This window comes from Takifugu flavidus, chromosome 1 (genome assembly GCF_003711565.1).
Source record: "Takifugu flavidus isolate HTHZ2018 chromosome 1, ASM371156v2, whole genome shotgun sequence".
Classification (NCBI taxonomy): Eukaryota; Metazoa; Chordata; class Actinopteri; order Tetraodontiformes; family Tetraodontidae; genus Takifugu; species Takifugu flavidus.
This window is the reverse complement of record NC_079520.1, coordinates 25,452,840-25,473,848: the sequence shown is the minus strand read 5'-3', so window position 1 is coordinate 25,473,848 and position 21,009 is coordinate 25,452,840. Positions and strand designations below refer to the sequence as shown.

Below are 21,009 nucleotides of genomic sequence, written 5' to 3'. Positions count from 1 at the left end.
TGGTCCGTTCCACCGTCTGGAGCTCCACGGCTCCTCCGTCAACTTCAATTGGATTTTTTGTAATTGCTTTGTCATTGTGGGAACCATTCGGTCGTTGAAGACCCCTGTGGATTGCCTCTTTTGTGGTGGTAGCTGCCCCGTCGGCATGGTAACTGCTGAGTCACACCTTTGGGGCCTGTATCTTTTAAGTGTTTTTGTTTAATTTGTTTGTTTTTTGCCCAATTTCCTGCTAATGTTGGGTCACGTTGGACCACACGTCCACGTTGCGGTTCTGCCATCAAACATTTTGTCGCACTGAAGTAAAGTAAGTCAACCTTTAAATGTGGCGGAGAGGGGGACGGTTAGCCACGAAGGTGGACACCTGTTGTAGCTGGAGTTGTGAAGCAAAGCTCAAGGAGACTTCCACTATCGGACCGTCTTTGCCGTCTGAGCCAGGAGAAGAACCTGGAGAACATGGTTCCCACTTCACTTCTCACTCTTAAAGATAGGTCTGATATTGCCGGGTTTCTCCTGGCGAGCGGCGTCCTCCGGGGGTTTGATCCCACCATCTTCCATTAACAGTGTGTTAAAAGCATCCGTGTGGGGAGGAACGTCCTCGCCGCCGCTGCATTGGTCCAACTAATGCTTGTTGTCAGGTCTATTAAGTCCTCAGAGATGGAGACGAGGAGCAGCGGAGCACAATCTATACCAGCTAGGCGCCCCTCACCCTGTCTTCTTCCGTCTGACCAGTAGGGGGAGCTGCTGTGGGCTGTGTAACACATTTCTAATGTGGAACAAAAGCATCTTATCTGTTCTTAACATCCCAGCTGATGACCTCTGACAGTTTGTGCTCCATTGTCACTATAGTAACCGTGTAGGAACGGCGACTATTTCCAAGGGTTGGACGAACCCGGATGATTGAGGGTGTTTTGTGTGTTTGCAGTGATGAAGATGATTGATTGTCGTTGTGCTGCGGAGACAGAAGATCCATCAGAAGCCAGTGTCATTTCAGAAAGGCGGCATCTTCTTCCTTTGTTCTCCGTCCTTTCTTCTTCTCTTTTCTCTGTTGAACGCGGTGAAAAACAGCGAGAGAGATCATGTCGGCTCTCCGCAGCTCGTCAGCGACTCTTCAGTCTCTCCAGCTGAGTGATACCCGATTAAAGGAACGTGACTCCTTTAGGCGCAACTCCTCAACACTGGCGGCGGCGGCGTTGTTTGAGACATTTGGAGCCTGCGTAGCAAAGCCGCTGAGCTGTTTCTTCGTTTATGGCTCACGGCTGTGACATAGCGTAAATTCGAATTTGCGAACCTGAATGTGAGGCACACCACCCACTTTGACACTACAGTAAAACACAAAAAAATACCCCTGTTGATCGTTAGCCTTTAACTTCAAAGCTGCATCGTTAGCATTTCTCCGTGTGTTATCAATGACGATGGCGTGTACATGAGGCACAAAAAGACAAACTTAAACTAGCGTCTCCCTCTGCACATTATTGTAGCTCTTGGACCCCTGTTTTGATCAAGCGCCCCCTGGTGGCGGCCCGTTCATAAATAGCCTTTATTTATTCTGGGGGGGCGATTGAGGAAGTCATAAAAATCCATAAATAAGCTACATCGCTCTATAAACCGCAGGGGTCAAAGCGTGGAAAAATGTACGAAATTTATGGTAATTGCGCAACAGAAGAAAAAAAGGCGTTAAACAACAACGGAAAGAAAGGAGTCTGAAGAAACTCCTTGGCTTATGCTAGCGGTCCGCTGCTAGCTAAGATTGGTCCATGGATGTCGTTGTCGTCAGTGTCCACCCAACGCACTCACCTTCAGGTCATCGCGCAACGACGACATCATTTCCTGCGCAGACGTCTCAGCGTGATCAGTGATCGTTGCCCAACAGCCGCTCGCTGTCACGATAACAGGAAGCACAGGAACAGCGACGTGTCACGTCAGCTAGCAGCAGAGCTTCTGCGCTGGCTAACAGTGTTTTGTGTTTTGTGTCTGCAGGCGGTGGAAACCAACCTGGCCTCCAAAGACAGCCACTGGGTGTTCGTCAACGAGGTAACCCGTCCGCCGCCGACACGTTTATTACTGTCACGCCGCTCTTCGCTCGACACTCAGGGCGTTCTGGTCATGATGCCTTCGGTGAACATCAACGGCGGTTACACAAAACAACCTTCTAAATGATCGTTAAACTTCCACCACGCTGAAACCTGCTTGTCTTGATCCAGACAGCTAACCGCGCCCGCCGGACGTAAAATGTCAGACGTCATGTTTCGATAACCACGTCTCGCCCGCGGTCGTCCTGTCAGACCCCGCAGAGTTTACACGAAACAGGAAACTGTCACTTTGCCGGTCGGGTTGGTGAAAAGGTCGCAATTAAGAAAAGCTGTTCGCAACTTTATGGCAGAAAGGCTGGGTTAGATACCGCAACTGATCTAAAAGGTTTCTGAGGTGGAGGAAAATGCGCACGTGATCGTGCGATTCAAAAACCTCCACCTCTGGAGGTGCGGTCACCCCCCAGTGGCGCCCTCTACAGGTGTACCTTGGAATTGCAACACTCTGGCATCACACCCACACACCGCTGGCCCCCGGGGAACCTTCCAGAACCTCCGGATCCGAGGTGCCGCGCTCATTTAGTCAGTCTTCCGACCGCGTCTGCGAGGATAGCACGCCGTTATTGTTGCTCGCAGGCAGGAAGTCGTCCCGTTCCGCGTCCGTCCACTGAGACCACAAGAGGCGTCAATTAAAACGCCACAAACCAAACGGAGGGGGAGCGAAGCAGCAGCGGGTTAAATAATTTACTTTAGATTGAAGCAGCGACTTGAAAAGAAACAACTGAAGACAGCGATAAAAACAGCGTCACGGCCCGACGGGACGTTTCTCCAGCGTCACACAGCAAATATCAGCTGCCGCCGTGACATTTCCTCTCCAAAGTTCAGGGGAGAAGATAGAAAAAAACGGAGCAAATGGTCACAAAGTCAGGGCCTGCTGCTAAAATGAGGCTAAGCTTAGCATTTGCTGAGCATGATGGGAAACCACAGGGTTGAGGCGGAGCCATCCGCGGGGACTTCACGCGTGTCTGTGGGAATATTACCCTGAACCTGTCGGTGGCGTTTAACCTTCCAGTCCCACCGTTAGCTAACGGGGGCCACGGTGGACACCTGCTCCTAACTCCTCTCCACAATAAGAGCGTCACAGTTGGACTTTCACAGTAAAGCGAGCGACACCAGAGCTAACGCGTCGATCTTGTCATTTTTGACGATCGAATACCTGAATATCTAGAGCGGGTTCTTTCTCTGGGCTAGCGTCCACTGAGAAACAATGAAACTCATTTTTTTGGTTCTTTCGGTTAAAATTGTGCTTTCGTGTGTTTTATACTGTATCCCCATTAGACTTATCAAATGGTCGTTTATAGACAGGATTTTTTTTAAAAAGTGGTGCGTTCAAAGACCTGTTGACCAGAAGAAACAAATTTGCACTTTTATTCGGAATAAATGAGAAACAAAAACAAACAAGTTTCTTAATTTAGAATATTTACGATTTGATGTTCTATTTTTCAAAACCTGAAGCACGTACAAGGTGTTTTATTGGGGTCAAAGGTCAGCCCACAGTGGTGTGTTTCTACGTGTGTTATAATGCCATTCAGGGGCAGATGCTAACTGTTAGCATCACTACATGGGTAGGCTGGGGTGCAATGTTCGGGCCGTTTTGACGGGTCTCTCCTGGCGACGTCGGGATGCTAGTGGAAGTTCCAGCTCTTACCTCAATGATTCCCACGATCCTCCGCTTCGTCTCATTACCGTCCTACTGCCGTACGGCATCAATCTCTGCTCCCCTCAGTCCATTTTCTGCCGACGAGAGACAGAAGAGGACTTTGGATTTAACGTGATTTTGTTTAGTTTTGTTCTTCAGATCAAAGCAGGAGAACCACAGGAAGTGAATGAATCTGTCTCGGAACTCTCTGCAGGAGATCAGCGACACGGAGATCTTGGAGCTTACCCACAGTGCACTGGGCCGGATGACGGTGATCCGGCAGATCTTTCCCCTGTGGCGGGACAGCAGCAGCCGCTGCATCAGGCAGAACCACCGAATCTCCTCACTGCTGTGTGACCCCCAGGAAGGATACCTGCAGAACCTGGAGGTGCACACACCCCGAAACTCGCTCTAGCATCCCCACGTCACATGACCCCAGGAGTTACAGGAAGTTTACATTTTATTTTGAAGGGTCAGAGTAATTAATAATGGCTCTTTCACAGTAAACGTCCAATTTTCTAAACCTGGAACGAAAAATAATGTTTTGAGGGATTTGATCTTTGTTCTGCACTTCAACAAGGGGAAACATTTCCCTCTAGTGGACACGTTGATAACTGCCCTGAGGGTAGCAGTAATGCTAACATTTAAAAAATAGCTATTTAAGCTATATAAGTAGCACAGCTAGCCTTGTGGCTAAACTCTCTCAATCTGTTGCTCTCTGCAGGTATCCAACCTCTACCTGTACGACAGCGTGTTGATGCTAGCCAATGCCTTCTACCGGAAGCTGGAGGACAGGAAGTGGCACAGCATGGCGAGCCTCAACTGTATTAAGAAATCCACCAAACCGTGGAACGGAGGCTGGTCCATGCTGGAGACCATCCAGAAGGTACCAGAGGAACGTCTTCTCAGTTCACTTCACCGTACTTCTTAGCTAGCTAACATCCAGGCTAACATTTGTATCCTGCAGAAGTATAAAAGCGCAATGGCATCGTCGCGTGTTGCAGCTTTGCATTATATTGTACTTTTATTCGTGTTTTGTTATTTGTTAGCTAAAGTTAGTCGGGAGTTTTCATTTACAACCGTGTCAGCTGGAATTGGTTCGTTAGCTAAAAGAACCGACACTGGCAAGAAATGAATGTTGCTACGGTGAACTGCTCTCTTTCAGTCCAACTACTGAGCAGGAAGATGGTTAGCATCGCTGTCTTGGTAACATTAAACGTGATCAAACAGGATTCTGCTGCGTGTGAGTGACGATGACGGCGACCTTTGAGGCTGACAGATGAGTGTTTAGCTCGTTAGCCCCTGCTGAAGGCCGTCTTCAGTTCTGGTTTATGTCCGACACAAACTGAAGGAAGACGCAATCCGACATTTCAAATGTGGCCTTTTACGGATCCTGGGTGCCGTCACAAATGCTGGAAACTACCACGACTGATCAGCGAGGAGCCGGCGGTGACTTCAGAATGTCGACACGTGTGAAGTCGCGATTGATTAGCTCTGGTGCGCTCTGGCCAGACAGTGAAGATGTTTCTCAGGCAGAGATCGTCGTCATCGCAGCAGAATTTTAACCGAACGAAACTTTTTAAAAGGTCAAAAGGGGAAAACTTCGGATTCTAACCCTGTGACTCCACAGGGCAACATCACGGGCCTGACGGGGACGATGGACTTCAAAGACGGCGGCGCCAATTCTCACGTCCAGTTTGAGATCCTCGGTTCCAGCTTCAGCGAGACCTTCGGCAAAGACGTGAAGAGGGTGAGCCGACCGTTTGTCTTTTCTAACAGCTAATAAATGTCTGAATGCCAACAGTTTCATTCCGAAGTGATTAAAATAGAAGCGTTGGCTGCCCCAGAGGATGATGGGAGCCAACCAGCGATCCTTCACGCACCGGCGAGCACTCACTTTGTCCATTTTTCTAATTATTGAAAACACGTTGACCTTTTTTAGCGCAAATTATTCCCAACGAATGGAATTCATATTAAACAGGAAGTTTTATTCACCGCCGCTATAAACAGGTTCCTCCAAAATCACAACCTTTCAACGTGACGCTGCACAGAAACACGACATTATCGCTGTTATGTTTTATGTATGACCCCTAGCTGCCGTCATAGCAACGGCTGCACACCCGCTGCAGCTTAGATGATCACGCTGAACCCTGAATTCTCAGATAACAAGACCACAGACATGCTATCGCTCTCTAATGTAAACATTAGCCTGCTGGAGAAGCTAACATCACTTTTACTTTGGAGTTTGAAAGCAAGGAGACGACGGGGACACCAAATTCTTCTGTCGGCCCCCACTTCCTGTTTCAGTGAATCAAAACTTTACATTTCCTAATGCTCGAAGCGGCGGCGTTGGCAAGGTATCAGTCATCAAATCCTTGCTTCATTTTCGATCCCGATCTTCCTGTTCTGTCTCCTCCTGTTTATCAGCGTAAATGTAATTTCGTCGCAGATAAAACTGCACTTTGTGGTCGTCCGGCCTCGTCCTCATCAAAGCTAACAGAGATTGAAATGGGATTTCCAGCATTCCGGCGCTCCTGCGGCGGACCGGCCCATCACAACTCCCACCTATCTTCCCTAAATCGCCTGCCACAGACAGAAATTACCAACTCGCGCTCTGATGTTTGGGTTGTAGCAGCGGTGGAAGCTGTCAGAAAACGTTAGAGGAAGTCAGCAGCTGCAGTCAGAGCGTGCACGGCCAGCAACGTGCACAAGCACTGAAAGTCGTTAGGATCTCAGACGGACGAAATTTCACTTGAAGAAAATGAAACTGATAGTAGCCTGTTGGTTAATCTGATTGGCTCTTTGGACGTGCTAAACTGGGTCTCAGCCCAACAAATAAGCTAACACGAATAGAACCCTCTAAGGTTCTGTCAAAAAAGGGAAAATAATTCTGAGTGACCTCCCATCAATCACCAGCAGCATTCTGGGTGTTGCCAGAGGTGTCTTCACCACTGGCTGTGGTGGGTGGAGACATCAGTCTCCCATCTAACCCCCCTTCCTGCTCAGTAGATATCTGTCTCTTTAAAATCCGGATAAAGCCCTGCTAGCAACCTGTGAGGACACGAGTCCGGTTGCTAAATTGCCGATATAGAATTCAGCTCAATCTGTAGGGCTGAGAAGCAGAGGGGGTCGAGCCCCGGTGCAGACAAACCTTGGGAGGTGTTCTGGTAGCAGGAAGAGGTCGAGGTACCCTTGGGTAAGGTATCCCAAATGTCCGCAATGAGCTGGGAACTCATTCATGGAAGCACTCTGCCTTTGTCCAGATGCAACTGTGAGGAGCTCCTGCGTCCTCCCCGCCATCCCGAAAGGGAGATCGCAGTCAAGCAGAAGAAAGAAGAAGAATCGGCCTCTTCACAATTGTCGCACGGATTGATTCTTTTGTCCCACCCCAGCCGGTGCTGCACCTCCGGAGCGAGCAATTGTTCCGATCTGAATCGTCTCTTAAATGCTGGAGATTTGACACGCGTCTCCCGAACGGTGATAAATTCAACTCTTATCTGAAAAGTGACTTTCAGATATTTTTGTCCGTTCTGCTAACAGCTCGGCTCGTACATCAGGGGTGTAATTATCGCCTACTGAGCCTCCATCAAGATCTGGCAGATACTAAAAATGCACTTTGCTCAACACCAGACCCGTTACTGTTACAGGATATATTTGCACTAGCCGCTCTGGATGCTTTGCTAACCCCGCATGCTAACAGGGCTCTCCTCTTCTCGAAGGTTATAGGAACGTCATCTCATGAGACCAAAAGGAAAAAGGAACCCTCAATGATCCATCAAACGGGACCCCGGAATATTCCAGCCCAAAATTTCTCTTTACGCAGATGATGTTGTGCTTTGTGTGCTAGAGCCTGAAACCTTTGGCTCAGAGCTGAAGGACGTCATTTGGAGCAAGAGGAAGTTAAAGGGCGGTCAGATGGTATCAGCTAGCATCCTATTTCAGACGTGCTCAAGGAGGGTCCACCTAATGTTCCGAGTTTGAAGCTTAAAGGGGGTCTGAACGACTGTTTCTGTTCAGGGTAATCCCTAGTTGCTATTGTGCCTAAAGCACCTGGATATCCAGAGGGATAAAAGGGATGTGGGATTTATTACGAGGTGCCTCCGTGTTCTTTCTCCTGCCAGAACTTTTAGAAATGTGACAAAAAGCTACAGATTTGTGATTTCCGAAATCGGTCAGCTACCCTCAGAATTGATAGCAGCACATCTGCACCATTTCCTCCAGTTCCCGCTGAAATCCACATCTGCTTTTTACGATCTTTGAAGCCAGACTGAGGCGATAAATATGCAGGATGTGGTGCAGAGGTGACCTTGGTGTTGGGTCAAGATGCTATTGTGGACGCTAACACCAGCAGACTGTGTAATATCCTCACATACCCAGCGAAGGACATCTCTCTGTCCTGGACAGGAAGTGACAGTGCCCCCCCGTCACTAAATCAAACTGCCGTGGCATAATTATGGGATGTTTTCCCCTTGCTTTACTCATCAGACAGTTTCTGGACATGTAATGGTCTCCACTTCTCCAGCTCCACACTAGCTGCGGTGCTTTCAGGTGTATTTTTTGTACGTTCAATTCTCATTTTTAGGGTTTTCTTAATCTCATTTTCCCCCTGTTGGGCTGATGTGGTCATCAAATCTTAGAACTGTCACCGAGTGTGTGGGGCTTCGCTGATATATGATCTAATAACACAAGATTAAGTTATTATGTTAATGTAAAAGAAAAGGGGAAAAGGTCTCAATGATCCGGCTGCTCTCCATTTCCCCGTCCTCTCGCTGTCTTTTCTTCAGCTAGCGCGCGGCTTGAATTATTTTGTTCGGGCAGAAATTAGCCGAGTGTTTTCATGCTAATGGACTAGCGGGGACTTTTGTTCTAATATCAGAAAATGTTCCGGCAAAAATGAGTATGTGATTGTGCTATTTTTAGACATCAGAGTTCATGGTGGACATATTCCGAACAGCCTTTTCCTTTGGCCTGTTTTTGCTGTGGGAGAACAGCTCAGATGGAGCTGCTGTCAACACTGGATCAATAAAGTTCTTTACAAAAACACCTTCATTCAGATGCTGAGGAACAAAACCAGAACCAAATGTTTGTCTTTGCTTTCCTTAGTGAAGAAACAGTCAGTCAGTTTGGTCACTCATTTTCTTTTCACTGTTCCCCACAGTTCCCCACTTTTCCTCACTGTTCCTCTCTGTTTCTCACTGTTCCCCACTGTTCCTCACTGTTCCTCACTGTTCCCCACTGTTCCTCACTGTTCCTCTCTGTTCCTCTCTGTTCCCCACTGTTCCTCACTGTTCCCCACTGTTCCCCACTGTTCCTCTCGGTTCCCCACCGTTCCTCACTGTTCCGCTCTGTTCCCCACTGTTCCTTTCTGTTCCCCACTGTTCCCCACTTTTCCTCACTGTTCTTCTCTGTTCCCCACTGTTCCTCTCTGTTCCCCACTTTTCCTCACTGTTCCCCACTGTTCCTCTCTGTTCCCCACTGTTCCTCTCTGTTCCCCACTTTTCCTCACTGTTCCCCACTGTTCCTCTCTGTTCCCCACTGTTCCTCACTGTTCCTCTCTGTTCCTCACTGTTCCTCTCTGTTCCCCACTTTTCCCCACTATTCCCCACTATTCCCCACTTTTCCTCACTGTTCCTCACTGTTCCCCACTATTCCCCACTGTTCCTCACTGTTCCTCTCTGTTCCCCACTGTTCCTCACTGTTCCTCTCTGTTCCCCTCTGTTCCTCTCTGTTCCTCACTGTTCCTCACTGTTCCTCTCCGTTCCTCTCTGTTCCCCACTGTTCCTCACTGTTCCCCACTATTCCTCTCTGTTCCCCACTGTTCCTCTCTGTTTCCCACTATTCCTCTCTGTTCCCCACTGTTCCTCTCTGTTTCCCACTGTCCCCCACTGTTCCCCACTATTCCTCTCGGTTCCTCTCTGTTCCCCACTGTTCCTCTCTGTTCCTCACTGTTCCTCACTGTTCCCCTCTGTTCCTCTCTGTTCCCTGCTGTTCCTCTGTCTTCTCTGTCCAAATCGACTGAGCCTCATCTGTTCTATGTTCTCTCAGCTCGCCACCTGGGATTCGGTTCACGGTCTGAACGGCAGCCTGAAGGAGAGTCGGATCGAGAACGGGATGCAGGGAGTGACGATCAAAGTGGTGACATTACTGGTACTGAAGCGCTTTGATGACGGCTATTTATCCTCCATATTCTCCTGAAGAACTCTCTTAAGGATTATGTTTTTGTTAGTTGGTCCCGTGTTCCTGATCTCCATTTGGTTCTTGTAAACATTATCCATGTTTAACCCCCGTTTCTGTAACGAGCAGTTACTGGACATTTAAGTTTTAGTAGTTTTAATACTGGTTATGCTAACTAAATTGCTAACTTTACCTATTCTCTGGATCCCTTTTCACGGCTTCAGATCTTCCCACAGACCATTAGTGTGGTCATCCTTCTAAACATCATGGTTCTGGTACTGCTAGACCATGAGCTAAATTCTAACCCGTGAGAACTTAGCTGTGGATCAACTTGATCCCATATGTTTGACCCAGAACCTGAGTCCAGTCCTGGAGACCGCACATGAGAGCGGTTATGGCTGTACGACCCACTGAGCCTGCTTGGTTCTCTCTCATGGCTGCAGAACCTCTGAAGAGTCTGTTGTGGTGATCCTGTTGTTTCTGCAGGAGGATCCATTCGTCATGGTGGCGGAGAACATCCTGGGCCAGCCCAAGAGGTACAAAGGCTTCTCCATCGATGTTCTGGACGCCCTCGCCAAGAGTCTGGGCTTCAAATATGAGATCTACCAGGTGGGTCCGTAATGATCTGGTCCGTGACGACAGTATTGTGTGTCTTCTGGACCGGGTCAGGGAGCCCGCTCTGAGACGACCCTGACCTTGACCAACTTGTTGATATTTGGTCCAGGTGGCGGACAGTAAATACGGATCTCAGCTTCCCAACGGCTCCTGGAACGGAATGATCGGCGACCTGATCAACAAGGTAGACGCAGAATTTCCTCAGAACCAGCTCAAGCAGGTCGACTCACGCTCCCGTCTTCCTCCCCTTCGTGTGCAGAGAGCGGACCTCGCCGTGTCCGCCATCACCATCACGCCAGAGCGCGAGAACGTGGTCGACTTCAGCAAACGCTACCTGGACTACAGCGTCGGCATCCTGCTGCGGAAGCCCGAAGAGAAGGTCAACATCTTCTCTCTATTCGCGCCCTTTGACCTGGCCGTGTGGGCGTGCATCGCCGCCGCCATCCCCATCGTGGGCGTTCTCATCTTCCTCCTCAACCGGCTCCAGGCGCTCCGTTCCTCCGGTCAGAACGTGCTTCATTCCAACGGAACCCTGCACAGCGCCATCTGGATCGTGTACGGAGCCTTCGTTCACCAGGGTAAGCGAAGGCCGAGGCGGGCTGTTGGCGAAGGCCAGCAGGGGGCGGCAAAGCAGCTATCGATGTAAAAACGTCTCGTGTTGGGATGTTGTTGTTGGCATTTGTGCATCTAGGAATTCGGCAACTGTTGCTTTCAAAAGCGTCGGTAAGAATCACGCCAGAAAACAGGTTTGAACTTCCTGTTTGTGTGTAGGTGGCGATGGCGTGATCGCCTCTGCGGCTCTGAGGATCGTCATGGGCAGCTGGTGGCTCTTCACACTTATCGTGTGCTCGTCGTACACCGCCAACTTGGCGGCGTACCTGACCGTGTCACGCATGGATCACGCCATACGGTGAGCTGAGTCACCACCCATTGAAATCCAGCACACGGAGAGACGGCGTCCGCTTACGCACGTTAGCCGAGGTGGTTTTAACCACATTAATAAGTGATTTTTCTTTTAGTTGAAACAAGGTTCATTAGCGGATGTTAGCTGCTAATATTATTGGGTGTTGTAGGTATGTCCTAAGAAGAACAGCTACATTCTCCCGCCTCAAGTTAGCACAGATGAAGGTGTATAATAAACCTAAATTATATTAAAGTCATCAATCCTCAGGATCGGCAACAACAAAGATCTAAAAGAAGATCTTCATTATTCCTTATTTCAGGCAGATCTAAATTTATTTAAAGTTTGAAATTCAGTTCAATTAAAGAAACCGAATCGGCCACAGTGGATTGGGCGAAAACAAAAACCTGAAACGCTGAATCATGAGAGCTAAATCTGCTACTGCTAACGTGCTTTCGGTCGCCGCCTTCCAGGACCTTCCAGGACCTGGCTCGCCAGATGGACGTGGACTACGGCACGGTCCGAGACTCTGCGGTCTACGACTATTTCAGGAACAAAGGAACCAACCCCCTGGAGCAGGACGGCACCTACGCGGAGCTCTGGAGGACCATGAGCAAGAACGGCGGCATGGAACACTCCGTGTCCAGCCCATCTGAGGGCATCCGCAAGGTAGAACCCGTGCTAGAACCTCCTCTTTCATGTTTGAAATGACTCCTTTTGTTAATCTGATCGTGGTGATCCGATTCCGGCATAATGAGAGTTGACGTTCTGCCATTTCCTGTTGACGTCCGCAGGCCAAGAAGAACCCGTACGCCTTCCTGTGGGACATGGCGGTTCTGGAGTACGCAGCCCTGACGGACGACGACTGCACCATCACAGTGTCGGGAAACAGCATGAGCAGCAAAGGCTACGGCATCGCCATGCAGCACGGCAGCCCCTACCGAGACCTGTTCTCTCAGAAGTGAGTTCCTCACCGCCCAGAACCAGAGCGCATCAGTCGCATGAGAAACCCAGTTTGGCGCTTGGAGCTAATGTAGCCAGGGCGCAGACCTTTAGCAGAGCGGGCTAACATGCTAAGTGGACAGTAAAGAGGAAGTTGTTTGTTGTAGGAGAACCCTGGATTAGATCACCCTGCTGCAGAGGAGCAGGAGGGATTACGGCTGATTAAAACTCTTCGTGTTTCCGTCTGAGAAAAAGGCGGAAACGTTTTCGCCAAATCAAGTTTCCTCCCGCTGCTTCGGGTGAAATTCGGATGAAATCTCGTCCTCCCTTCTCTTCCCAAACTCAAATTGATCCCAGAGAGGGCTTGAGGAGATCTCCACATGATGACATCACCACCAGCTCCTCCAGACGTTCTCATCCGCCTCGTATCGATCGTTTACGTGAAGCAGACGGGAAGCTTCCGGAAACCGGAACGCGAGGTTTCTGCGACGTTCTTTTGTTCTTCACTTTGACACAAACCCGACAGAAACCGTTTGTCCATCGGATGCTACGTCCACCAGCTAGCGTTAGCCTCAGGTCTGCAGTGTTCATTCTGACCCTCTGACCCTGGAGCCTAACTCTCTGACCCCAGAGCCTAACTCTCTGACCCCCTGACCCCAGAGCCTAACTCTCTGACCCCAGAGCCTAACTCTCTGACCCCCTGACCCCAGAGCCTAACTCTCTGACCCCAGAGCCTAACTCTCTGACTCCCTGACCCCAGAGCCTAACTCTCTGACCCCAGAGCCTAACTCTCTGACCCCCTGACCCCAGAGCCTAACTCTCTGACCCCCTGACCCCAGAGCCTAACTCTCTGACCCTCTGACCCTGGAGCCTGACGCTCTAACCCCAGAGCCTGACCCTCTGACCCCAGAGCCTAACTCTCTGACCCCCTGACCCCAGAGCCTGACTCTTTGACCCTCTGACCCTGAAGCCTGACTTTCTGACCTTCTGACCCCGGAGCCTGACCCTCTAACCCCGAAGACTGACCCTCTGACCCCGGAGCCTGACTCTTTGACCGTCTGACCCCAGAGCCTGACCCTCTGACCCCGGAGCCTGACTCACTGACCCTCTGTCCCCAGAGCCTGACTCTCTGACCCTCTGACCCTGGAGCCTGACCCTCTGACCCTGTGACCTCGGAGCCTGACCCTCTGACCCCGGAGCCTGACTCTCTGACCCTCTCACCCCGGAGCCTGACCCTTTGACCCCGGAGCCTGACTCTCTGATCCTCTGTCCCCGGAGCCTGACTCTCTGACCCTCTGACCCCGGAGTCTGACTCTCTGACTTTGGAGCCTGACCCTCTGACCCTGGAGCCTGACTCTCTGACCCTCTGACCCTGGAGCCTGACTCTCTGACCCCGGAGCCTGACCCTTTGACCCTGGAGCCTGACCCTCTGACCCCAGAGCCTGACACTCTGACCCTGTGACCTCGGAGCCTGGCCCTCTGACCCCAGAGCCTGACCCTGTGACCCCAGAGCCTGACCCTGTGACCCCAGAGCCTGACCCTCTGACCCCAGAGCCTGACCCTCTGACCCAAGCAACAGTGGCAGGAAAAACTTCCAATAACAGGAAGAACACTTGCGTCCACGTGAGGATGGATAGGTGTATAAAGGAAAAGGAGAGAAGGAGGAGAACAGACATCAAACGTGCTAATACATGAGAGCTGCTTCAGAGGTCAAAGGTCAGTGTGCAGCAATGGACGCCTGCAGATAGCCCGCACGTCCCCATGAAACAGACTAGGTCAGAGGTCACATTTAGAGGTCAGACTCGGGGTTTCAAGACAGGAAAACTGGCGAGAGATGCATCAACGCATTATGGTCTGGACAGAAGTGATGCATTGTGGGATATTAGGGGGTACAGGGAGCATCCTCCTGATGCTACTGAGCGGCTCCTTTACGTTTGCTCATCGGTGAAGGGCGGTGACGATTTTCCCCGGCCGGTTTATTAATCTTTATGAAGACCGCTTGGATCTGAGTCACCTCTTCCTCCCCCTCCCTCTGCTCCTCACCGCTCCTCTTTAATTAAGCCGCTCAATGTTTATTAATGGATTCATTTACAGCGGGGCTCAGCCCGTGCTGTGGCTAATCATGTGCACGTGGGAAGAGTCCAGAGCTATTGTTCATTTGGATACGTGGTCCCAGAACTGCTGCGTTCCCAGATAATCCGGACATTAATAATCATCCTGAACTTCCGCGGTTGTGTGGATCTTTTGTGCCAGGAGTGTTTCGGGGGAAGATGGAAAGCTCCGCGACCTTCAGCGTGTTCACACAGGGCCAACTGGTGGACCAGACTGGGCCAGACTGGAATTTTACTCACGTCTTAGCGAATGTGACGGACAACGGGAAGATTTACAGCTAGCGCTTAGTCGCTAATTAAAAGAAAACCCCAAAACAACCGAGCCGGATTTGGGAGTTGTTAGGATGTTGTTGCTGTGAAAGTAATGAAACAGGAACGTCTGACTCCTCCCACTCTCCCTCCAGGATCCTGGAGCTGCAGGAGAAAGGCGACCTGGACATCATGAAGCAAAAGTGGTGGCCTCGCACCGGCCGCTGCGACCTGAGCGCCCACGCCAGCGCCCACCCGGACGGCCGCTCCCTTAAACTGCACAGCTTCGCCGGCGTCTTCTGCATCCTGGCCGCCGGCCTGCTGCTGGCGTGCCTGGTGGCCGGTCTGGAGGCCTGGTGGAACAGCAACCGCTGCCGCCAGGAGCAACCCAAAGAGGTGACCGAGCACAGGGCCCGGCGGATGGGCCAGCGGGGGGAGGACACTGCCACACTCTACTTTAAGGATCCAGCCGCAGACACGAACCCCGACTTAGTGGAGCTCCAGTACACCCAGCTGTAGGGGTGGGAGGGGCAGGAGAGGGTAGGAACGTGTTCTCAGAGCCACGGCAACCCGGAACACTGACTGAAATCAAATTTGGTCTCTTAGTTTGTTTGCACTCACTCCTTCACTCCTCACCGCAGCTCATCGCCTCTCTGCTACTAACGCTATCATTAATACATTTAACAACAAACTCAAGCTTCGCCGGCTACGTCATTTTATCGAGACTGTTTGTTTAAAAATCCACAAAACGGATTAAAGTATCAAAACCTGATCAAGAGCAGCGCGTAATTTGTCCAGTCAGGCCTCAAATTTGTAGCACGACGGCTGACCTCTGTCAGAATACCAACAATTTGTCCTGCTAGCTAAGCTAGCCTGTGACTTCTTTTCATTCACATAATATGCATATACTTTTTGACATTTTTTCAGATGGTTTGGAAAATATGAACATGAGGAATAACAGTTTTGAGTCAACACTTGAATATTAGCATAGCGACACTTCGTCAGTTGCTTTTGTTACAGCCTCAAGTTGGTCGGAGCGCAGCTTTGTGCCTCACTACTGTCTCCCAGCAGTGGGCAGGAAAGATGATTCGACCTCACCAAATGAGTGACATGTCTAATGGACGCTCACCTGATGCACACCTGAGCTAACACAGAGGGGGGTCATGTGACATGGATCCATAAACTAAAGTGTGTGCAGACAAAAATGCCTTTCAAACAATCAGATTTGTCTCCGCCGTCCATCAACCTGCTGCCATCACTGTCACATCTTATTGCAGATTATATGTCAATGTGAGGACCGGCCTCATGGATCTCCCTCTGCTTTCATCTCTCCCTTTTCTGTCTTTGATCCTTTACACTTACCTGTCCTTGATCTCATGCAGGTTACTAAGGATTACAGGCTGACAAGTGTTTCTGGTCCATTGACATATAATGACATTACACCATCATCGGAGGGGAGGAGGGACATTTGGACAGACAGACAGAGAGGCTGGGATGAAGCAGAAGCTATTGACACAGGTCAGAATAGACCGCCGCCTCCAACTCTTCCAATAACACTCCAATTTTAACGTCAGGTTTTGATGTCGGTTGGATTTCTCTTCCTTTAATCCACCAATTAACAGATCCGATGTTTATAATAAAAGTATCGCGGAGGGAAGAACGACCTCGGCCGTTCTAGATGCTGGACCAATGAAATCATTCGTTTGAGACGAAGTCGCCGCCAGGAGAAACCAAAGCGCTAACAAAAATCCAGCTTAGTCTGCTAAACGGCGCATAAACAGAGAGGGGGCAAAGCAATGGGTTCACAACCCAATTAGCTTAGGTTAGAAAGCAGACTTGGAAGTGAGGCTGTTTGCAGACGACACAGCGGTTTAGGTTGTTCATTGTTCCTCCTGGTTCATTTCCTGTTCCTCATTCTTCTGCTTTTGTCCATCTTTAACACTTTTCCTCGTTGTGGCCGTGAGACACATCCTTTTCCTTTATCCCGCTCAGTCGACCGTGACGCCTTAATATCATATTTCCTTTTCCTTTCTTATTTATTTTCTGTTGTCAGCGAAAAACCCAAACCTGTAATGATGCTCACTGCTAAATTAGCTTTTTAGCACGGTGAAAGTGGCAGCGAGTCATTGCGAGGCAGCGCTGTCGGCTACAGTTCCGAGGGAGGCTAACGAACTAGCTACGTTGGGGATGTTTGTGTTTGCAGAATTTTATTTTTCTCTTGTCTATATAAATATAGACAATAATAAATAAACCCGCTGCTCTCGCTGAGAGTCGGAGGGAGATGCAGAAACTTTTCAAAGCCTCCGTTTTTATGCAGGTGATTCGTCGCAGTAGCAGTAAATTTTCACCCTGGGGGGGGCTGAGGAGCCGAACAACCGCCGTCTGTTATCAAAAGTTGGTTGTTGAAAAGGTTTAAATGTTTTCACGGGCCGCTTGAATTAAAAATGAGCTGTTCTTATCGCGCTGAGGCACAGCCTCCACAACAGTAGCAGAGGCGCTAACACTTTCCTCCGCTGTCCTCATTAAGAAAGACGTTTGTTTCCCGAATTAATGGAGGCCCCCAGCCAGCGGCTGCTTCCTGCCTCCCCGCTCACTTCACCAGTCTCTCTTTAACGACTAGCCGAGGTTTTAATCCCAGCTATTTATGTCTGACTGGCTGGTTGCCACTTCTGACAATGCTGCTAAAAACATTCTAATGAGACGCCAGTCAGAGAGAACAATAGCGCAATGGAGTCCTTTTAATTGGGGGTAAGGGAAGCTCTTCGAGGCTAGAGAGGATCAGTCATAAACCCCCCCTTCCTTAAAGTTGGAACAAAGGTTAAAGGCAGACGCTTAGCATTAGCAGCAACTCAAGACTCCAAGATTCCAGTTACTCTTAAACTCAGTCAGTAACCGTGATCAGAGCTGCAGCAGACAGTCACTGGCGTCTCCACTAGGTGGCGCTAACCATCTCACCCAGTTCTCGTTTCCACGTGTGAAGCGGTTAAAATCTGACCCTCGCTGACTAAAACTGCCTTTGGTGGAGCAATAAAAGCTGCATTCTGAGCAATAACTTACTAACGTCATTATTGAAGCGATGCTGGAGCCGCGCTGGGCTGGCGAGCGCATGTGGAGAACGTCTTCTCACCTTCGCTGTTCCCCCACCCGGGGAATGCGGCCGCTCGGCCAACAGTCGGCTCGGCTCCAGGATCATTTCCGCTTTCAAATCTCATCACCCAAGTTTGATTTCAAGGTTTCTAACTGGTTTCTGTGGCCTCAAGGTCAGTCAGTCTCCATGTGACGAGTTTTAGGCCACGCCCATAAACCCGCCCATCGCCAATCTCAGCCTCTGTGTCCCCCTTCCCTCCTCTCCTCCCTGTCTCTCCTCTCTCCTCCACCCCCTCCTCCTCCTCCTGCTCTTATAGGACAAGGAGGTGAACCTGGAACAGGTGCATCGTCGTATGAACAGTCTTTTGGACGAGGACTTGGCCCACAAGCAGATCCCCGGCCCCTCTATCGAGATCTCTGCGCTGGACATCGGCAGAGTGCAGCCCAGCCAGGCCTCTCTGATTCCGGGGCCGGAGTCCGTGCGGGACTACCCGTCCTCGGGTCTCGCTGTGACCACCTACCTTCCCGGGGAGGGGATGCAGCCTCCTCCTCTACCCCATCCTCACCATGGGGGGACCCTGGGAAGGACTCTGCCACCATCCCAGGGCCTTGGCAGCAACACGCTGCCCCTGCACCACCCACTCAGCAGCACCAGTCTCAGTGGCACCTTGCAGTGCAAACACAGGGCCCCCAACGGGGGGCTCTTCCGCCAGAGCCCTGGCAAGGCCCCCATGCCACTGTCCTACCAGGCAGTCTCCGCAGGACCACTGCCCGAAGCCATTGATGCCAGCCACAGTACGTCTATCTAGGGGGGGTTCAGATTCTGGACTTTTTGAACCACTTTGGAGGTGGTTGGAACGGAAACTTGAGAGGGACGAAGAGCGACCATGTACAAAGTATACGATTTTTGTATTCTGTCCAGAAGCCGAGGGCGTCGGAACGGCGGCGGTGTAATTTTTCTCTTGTACATTCGTGTAAATATGAAAAAACAAAAACAAAGTGAGGTTAAAGTGTATTTTCAATATTCTCAATTTTTGAAGTTGAGTTCTACAGAAAAAAAGCAGAGAAAAACGAGATAAAAACTTCCACCGGCGTGAACCTGCGCAGCTCGACCACAAAGTTCCGACTGTTTTGAACGACTTTGTAAATTTTGTTGACCATGAAACGACGACCCACAGTTCTTTGTGTTTGTTTTCTAAGTGCCGAAATTAAACGATGTGTCTCCACAACTCACCGACCTAAACGACTTCCCATGATGCACCGCTGTTTTAGGGTTTAGATACACGTTGGGGTCCAACCAGAGGTTTTCTTGTGCTTTTACGCACTTTGGGTTCTGTGATCTTCTGCCTGTCAGGAACGTCCAAGTTCTGGAGGAACTCTTGTGGATCTCGCCGGTTCCTCACATAGATGTTGTGATCAACTCTGAGAACCTTCGGATGTTCCACGTGCCTTCTCGGGTCGATCCAAGGCTCCGTGTGCCGACGTGCGATTGGCCGTGGCCGTCCTGGAACACCAGAACTTCTAAAGAATTCTGAGGTTCCTGACGTGAGAACAAGCTTGAACCTTTAGAACCCGATGACTGATCACTTTCAGAAGAATCCAGGACGCACACCGACCTCAGAGAGGAGCTGGGAGGAGTTTGGAATGATGTTGGGGTGAGAGCTTTGAATTGTGGGAAGTTCTCCTGAAAGATCCCAGCCAGATCTCTGGAGTGGTGACCAGATCCAGATGGTGGATTCGATCCACCTGTCTGTCTGTGAGTTGCTGAGTGAAGCTGCGTGTGTGGGTTCCAATAATCTAAGACCACATTAGGACGGTCAGAGTCCACGTCTGAGGTTCCTGCTTTGCTAATTTAGCCTGAAATGTTCATTTTGAGGAACACTGGAGGCACCGTCAGCAACACGTCGACCCCTGGTGTCCATAAAACCTCCAATCAGATTAGTTTTATTGATCAGATTATCTTGGTTTTGTTGTGATTCTCGGATTTCCTGAATTATTCCTCGTCTTTAAATGGTCTGATTGATTGATGGGTATTTAACCTTTAAACCTGCCTCTCTTTTATCAATAAACTTTATTCGTTGGTTCAAATTCTTATCTAATTGATGAGATGATCAGGACAGGGTTCTGGTTCCACAGAGGTTCTGGTTCCATGAACATCAGTGCAGAAATGAGAAGGTGAGCTTTGATGTCAGCCGACAGGGAACAAAGATTGTCTGTGCTGCAGCGACCTCACACTCTTCTCCTGAGAGTCACTGCAATTTATTAAAGGCATCTTTATGTCCATCTTTTTAAAAGATCACGGGCAGGAAGTCACCTGACTGGGTGGTCACATGAGCATTGGGGTGAATCTGATTGGTCCACTGACAAAGCTGGATGGATGGAGATGCCAGAGTGGCCAGATGGATGAGTGAATGGATGTAAAAAGCCTGCTGAGGGACCTCCTCATGTGCAGACCTTGAACCTGCGATGGCTCCTGTGGGCGGGGCCACGGCAGCCGCACACGATCTCCATCTTGAATTGGGATTGTTATACATATACTGGATGAGTGGCTTCTCCTTCTGTCCCAGGATGGAACAGCAGCCTGGGCCGTTCCCACCTGGATCTGCTCCTAAACCCCGGATTACTTCCTCCAGCCCTTAAGAAGCTCTCCACCTGAACAAATCCTCCTCCCAGCCGACGTACCGTTGTTGGAGCTCCACAATGCTGCCAGGAGGCACAAGAAGAAGAACCGCTGACGCTGGATATAGAGAGAAGCCTGTGGCGCCGCGCCGGCACCACCAGCTGAAGACGTCTGCTAAACTGGGGGGAACAAAAGAACTCCGTCTTCTGAAGCTGCTTTGGGACGTTCGCTGCTTGTCTGATGGAGAAAATCCTTCACAGCTTTTGTCAGGAAGCTGCGTCGTCCTTGGTCATAAACTACGCAGGACCCGACATCGCCCCCTACTGGCCGACCGCACTCTGTTAGAACCTGGAACTTCTGGAACTAAGAGGTTCTGCCGGTTCCAGGCTTCATTCCTCTGTAATTAAGTTTCCACAGCCGTGCTTATCTGTGCGATGTCGTTTACGTTGATACTATCGTTCCCGCAGCAGTTTAGGGTTGACGACTGTTTACTACATTGTTAATCAGTGAATAATAAACTGTTTATAAATGACTGTACTGCATTGCGTCATCAGCTCTTCTTCAGCAGGTCATGGGGTCAAATC

At 50.0% G+C, this 21,009-nt stretch overlaps 1 protein-coding gene across 2 annotated transcripts in view; it reads left to right on the top strand.

Annotated features, from left to right (window-relative positions):
- grid1b (glutamate receptor, ionotropic, delta 1b) overlaps positions 1–20,962 on the top strand; it is a 112,231-nt gene extending 91,269 nt beyond the window's left edge. The window contains exons 5-18 of one of the 2 annotated variants that reach the window (XM_057037256.1): positions 1,978–2,031; positions 3,941–4,114; positions 4,451–4,612; positions 5,357–5,476; positions 9,772–9,873; positions 10,387–10,509; positions 10,625–10,699; positions 10,775–11,093; positions 11,287–11,425; positions 11,890–12,085; positions 12,211–12,377; positions 14,874–15,114; positions 16,101–16,236; positions 18,123–18,722. In XM_057037256.1, coding sequence (XP_056893236.1) covers positions 1,978–2,031; positions 3,941–4,114; positions 4,451–4,612; positions 5,357–5,476; positions 9,772–9,873; positions 10,387–10,509; positions 10,625–10,699; positions 10,775–11,093; positions 11,287–11,425; positions 11,890–12,085; positions 12,211–12,377; positions 14,874–15,114; positions 16,101–16,236; positions 18,123–18,589 — 2,475 coding nt within the window. In that variant the 3' untranslated portion in view covers positions 18,590–18,722. Of the gene's footprint in view, positions 1–1,977; positions 2,032–3,940; positions 4,115–4,450; positions 4,613–5,356; positions 5,477–9,771; positions 9,874–10,386; positions 10,510–10,624; positions 10,700–10,774; positions 11,094–11,286; positions 11,426–11,889; positions 12,086–12,210; positions 12,378–14,873; positions 15,115–16,100; positions 16,237–18,122 lie in introns of both variants that reach the window. The other variant, XM_057037264.1, reaches the window with a different exon arrangement.
- The last annotated feature ends 47 nt before the right edge of the window (positions 20,963–21,009 follow it).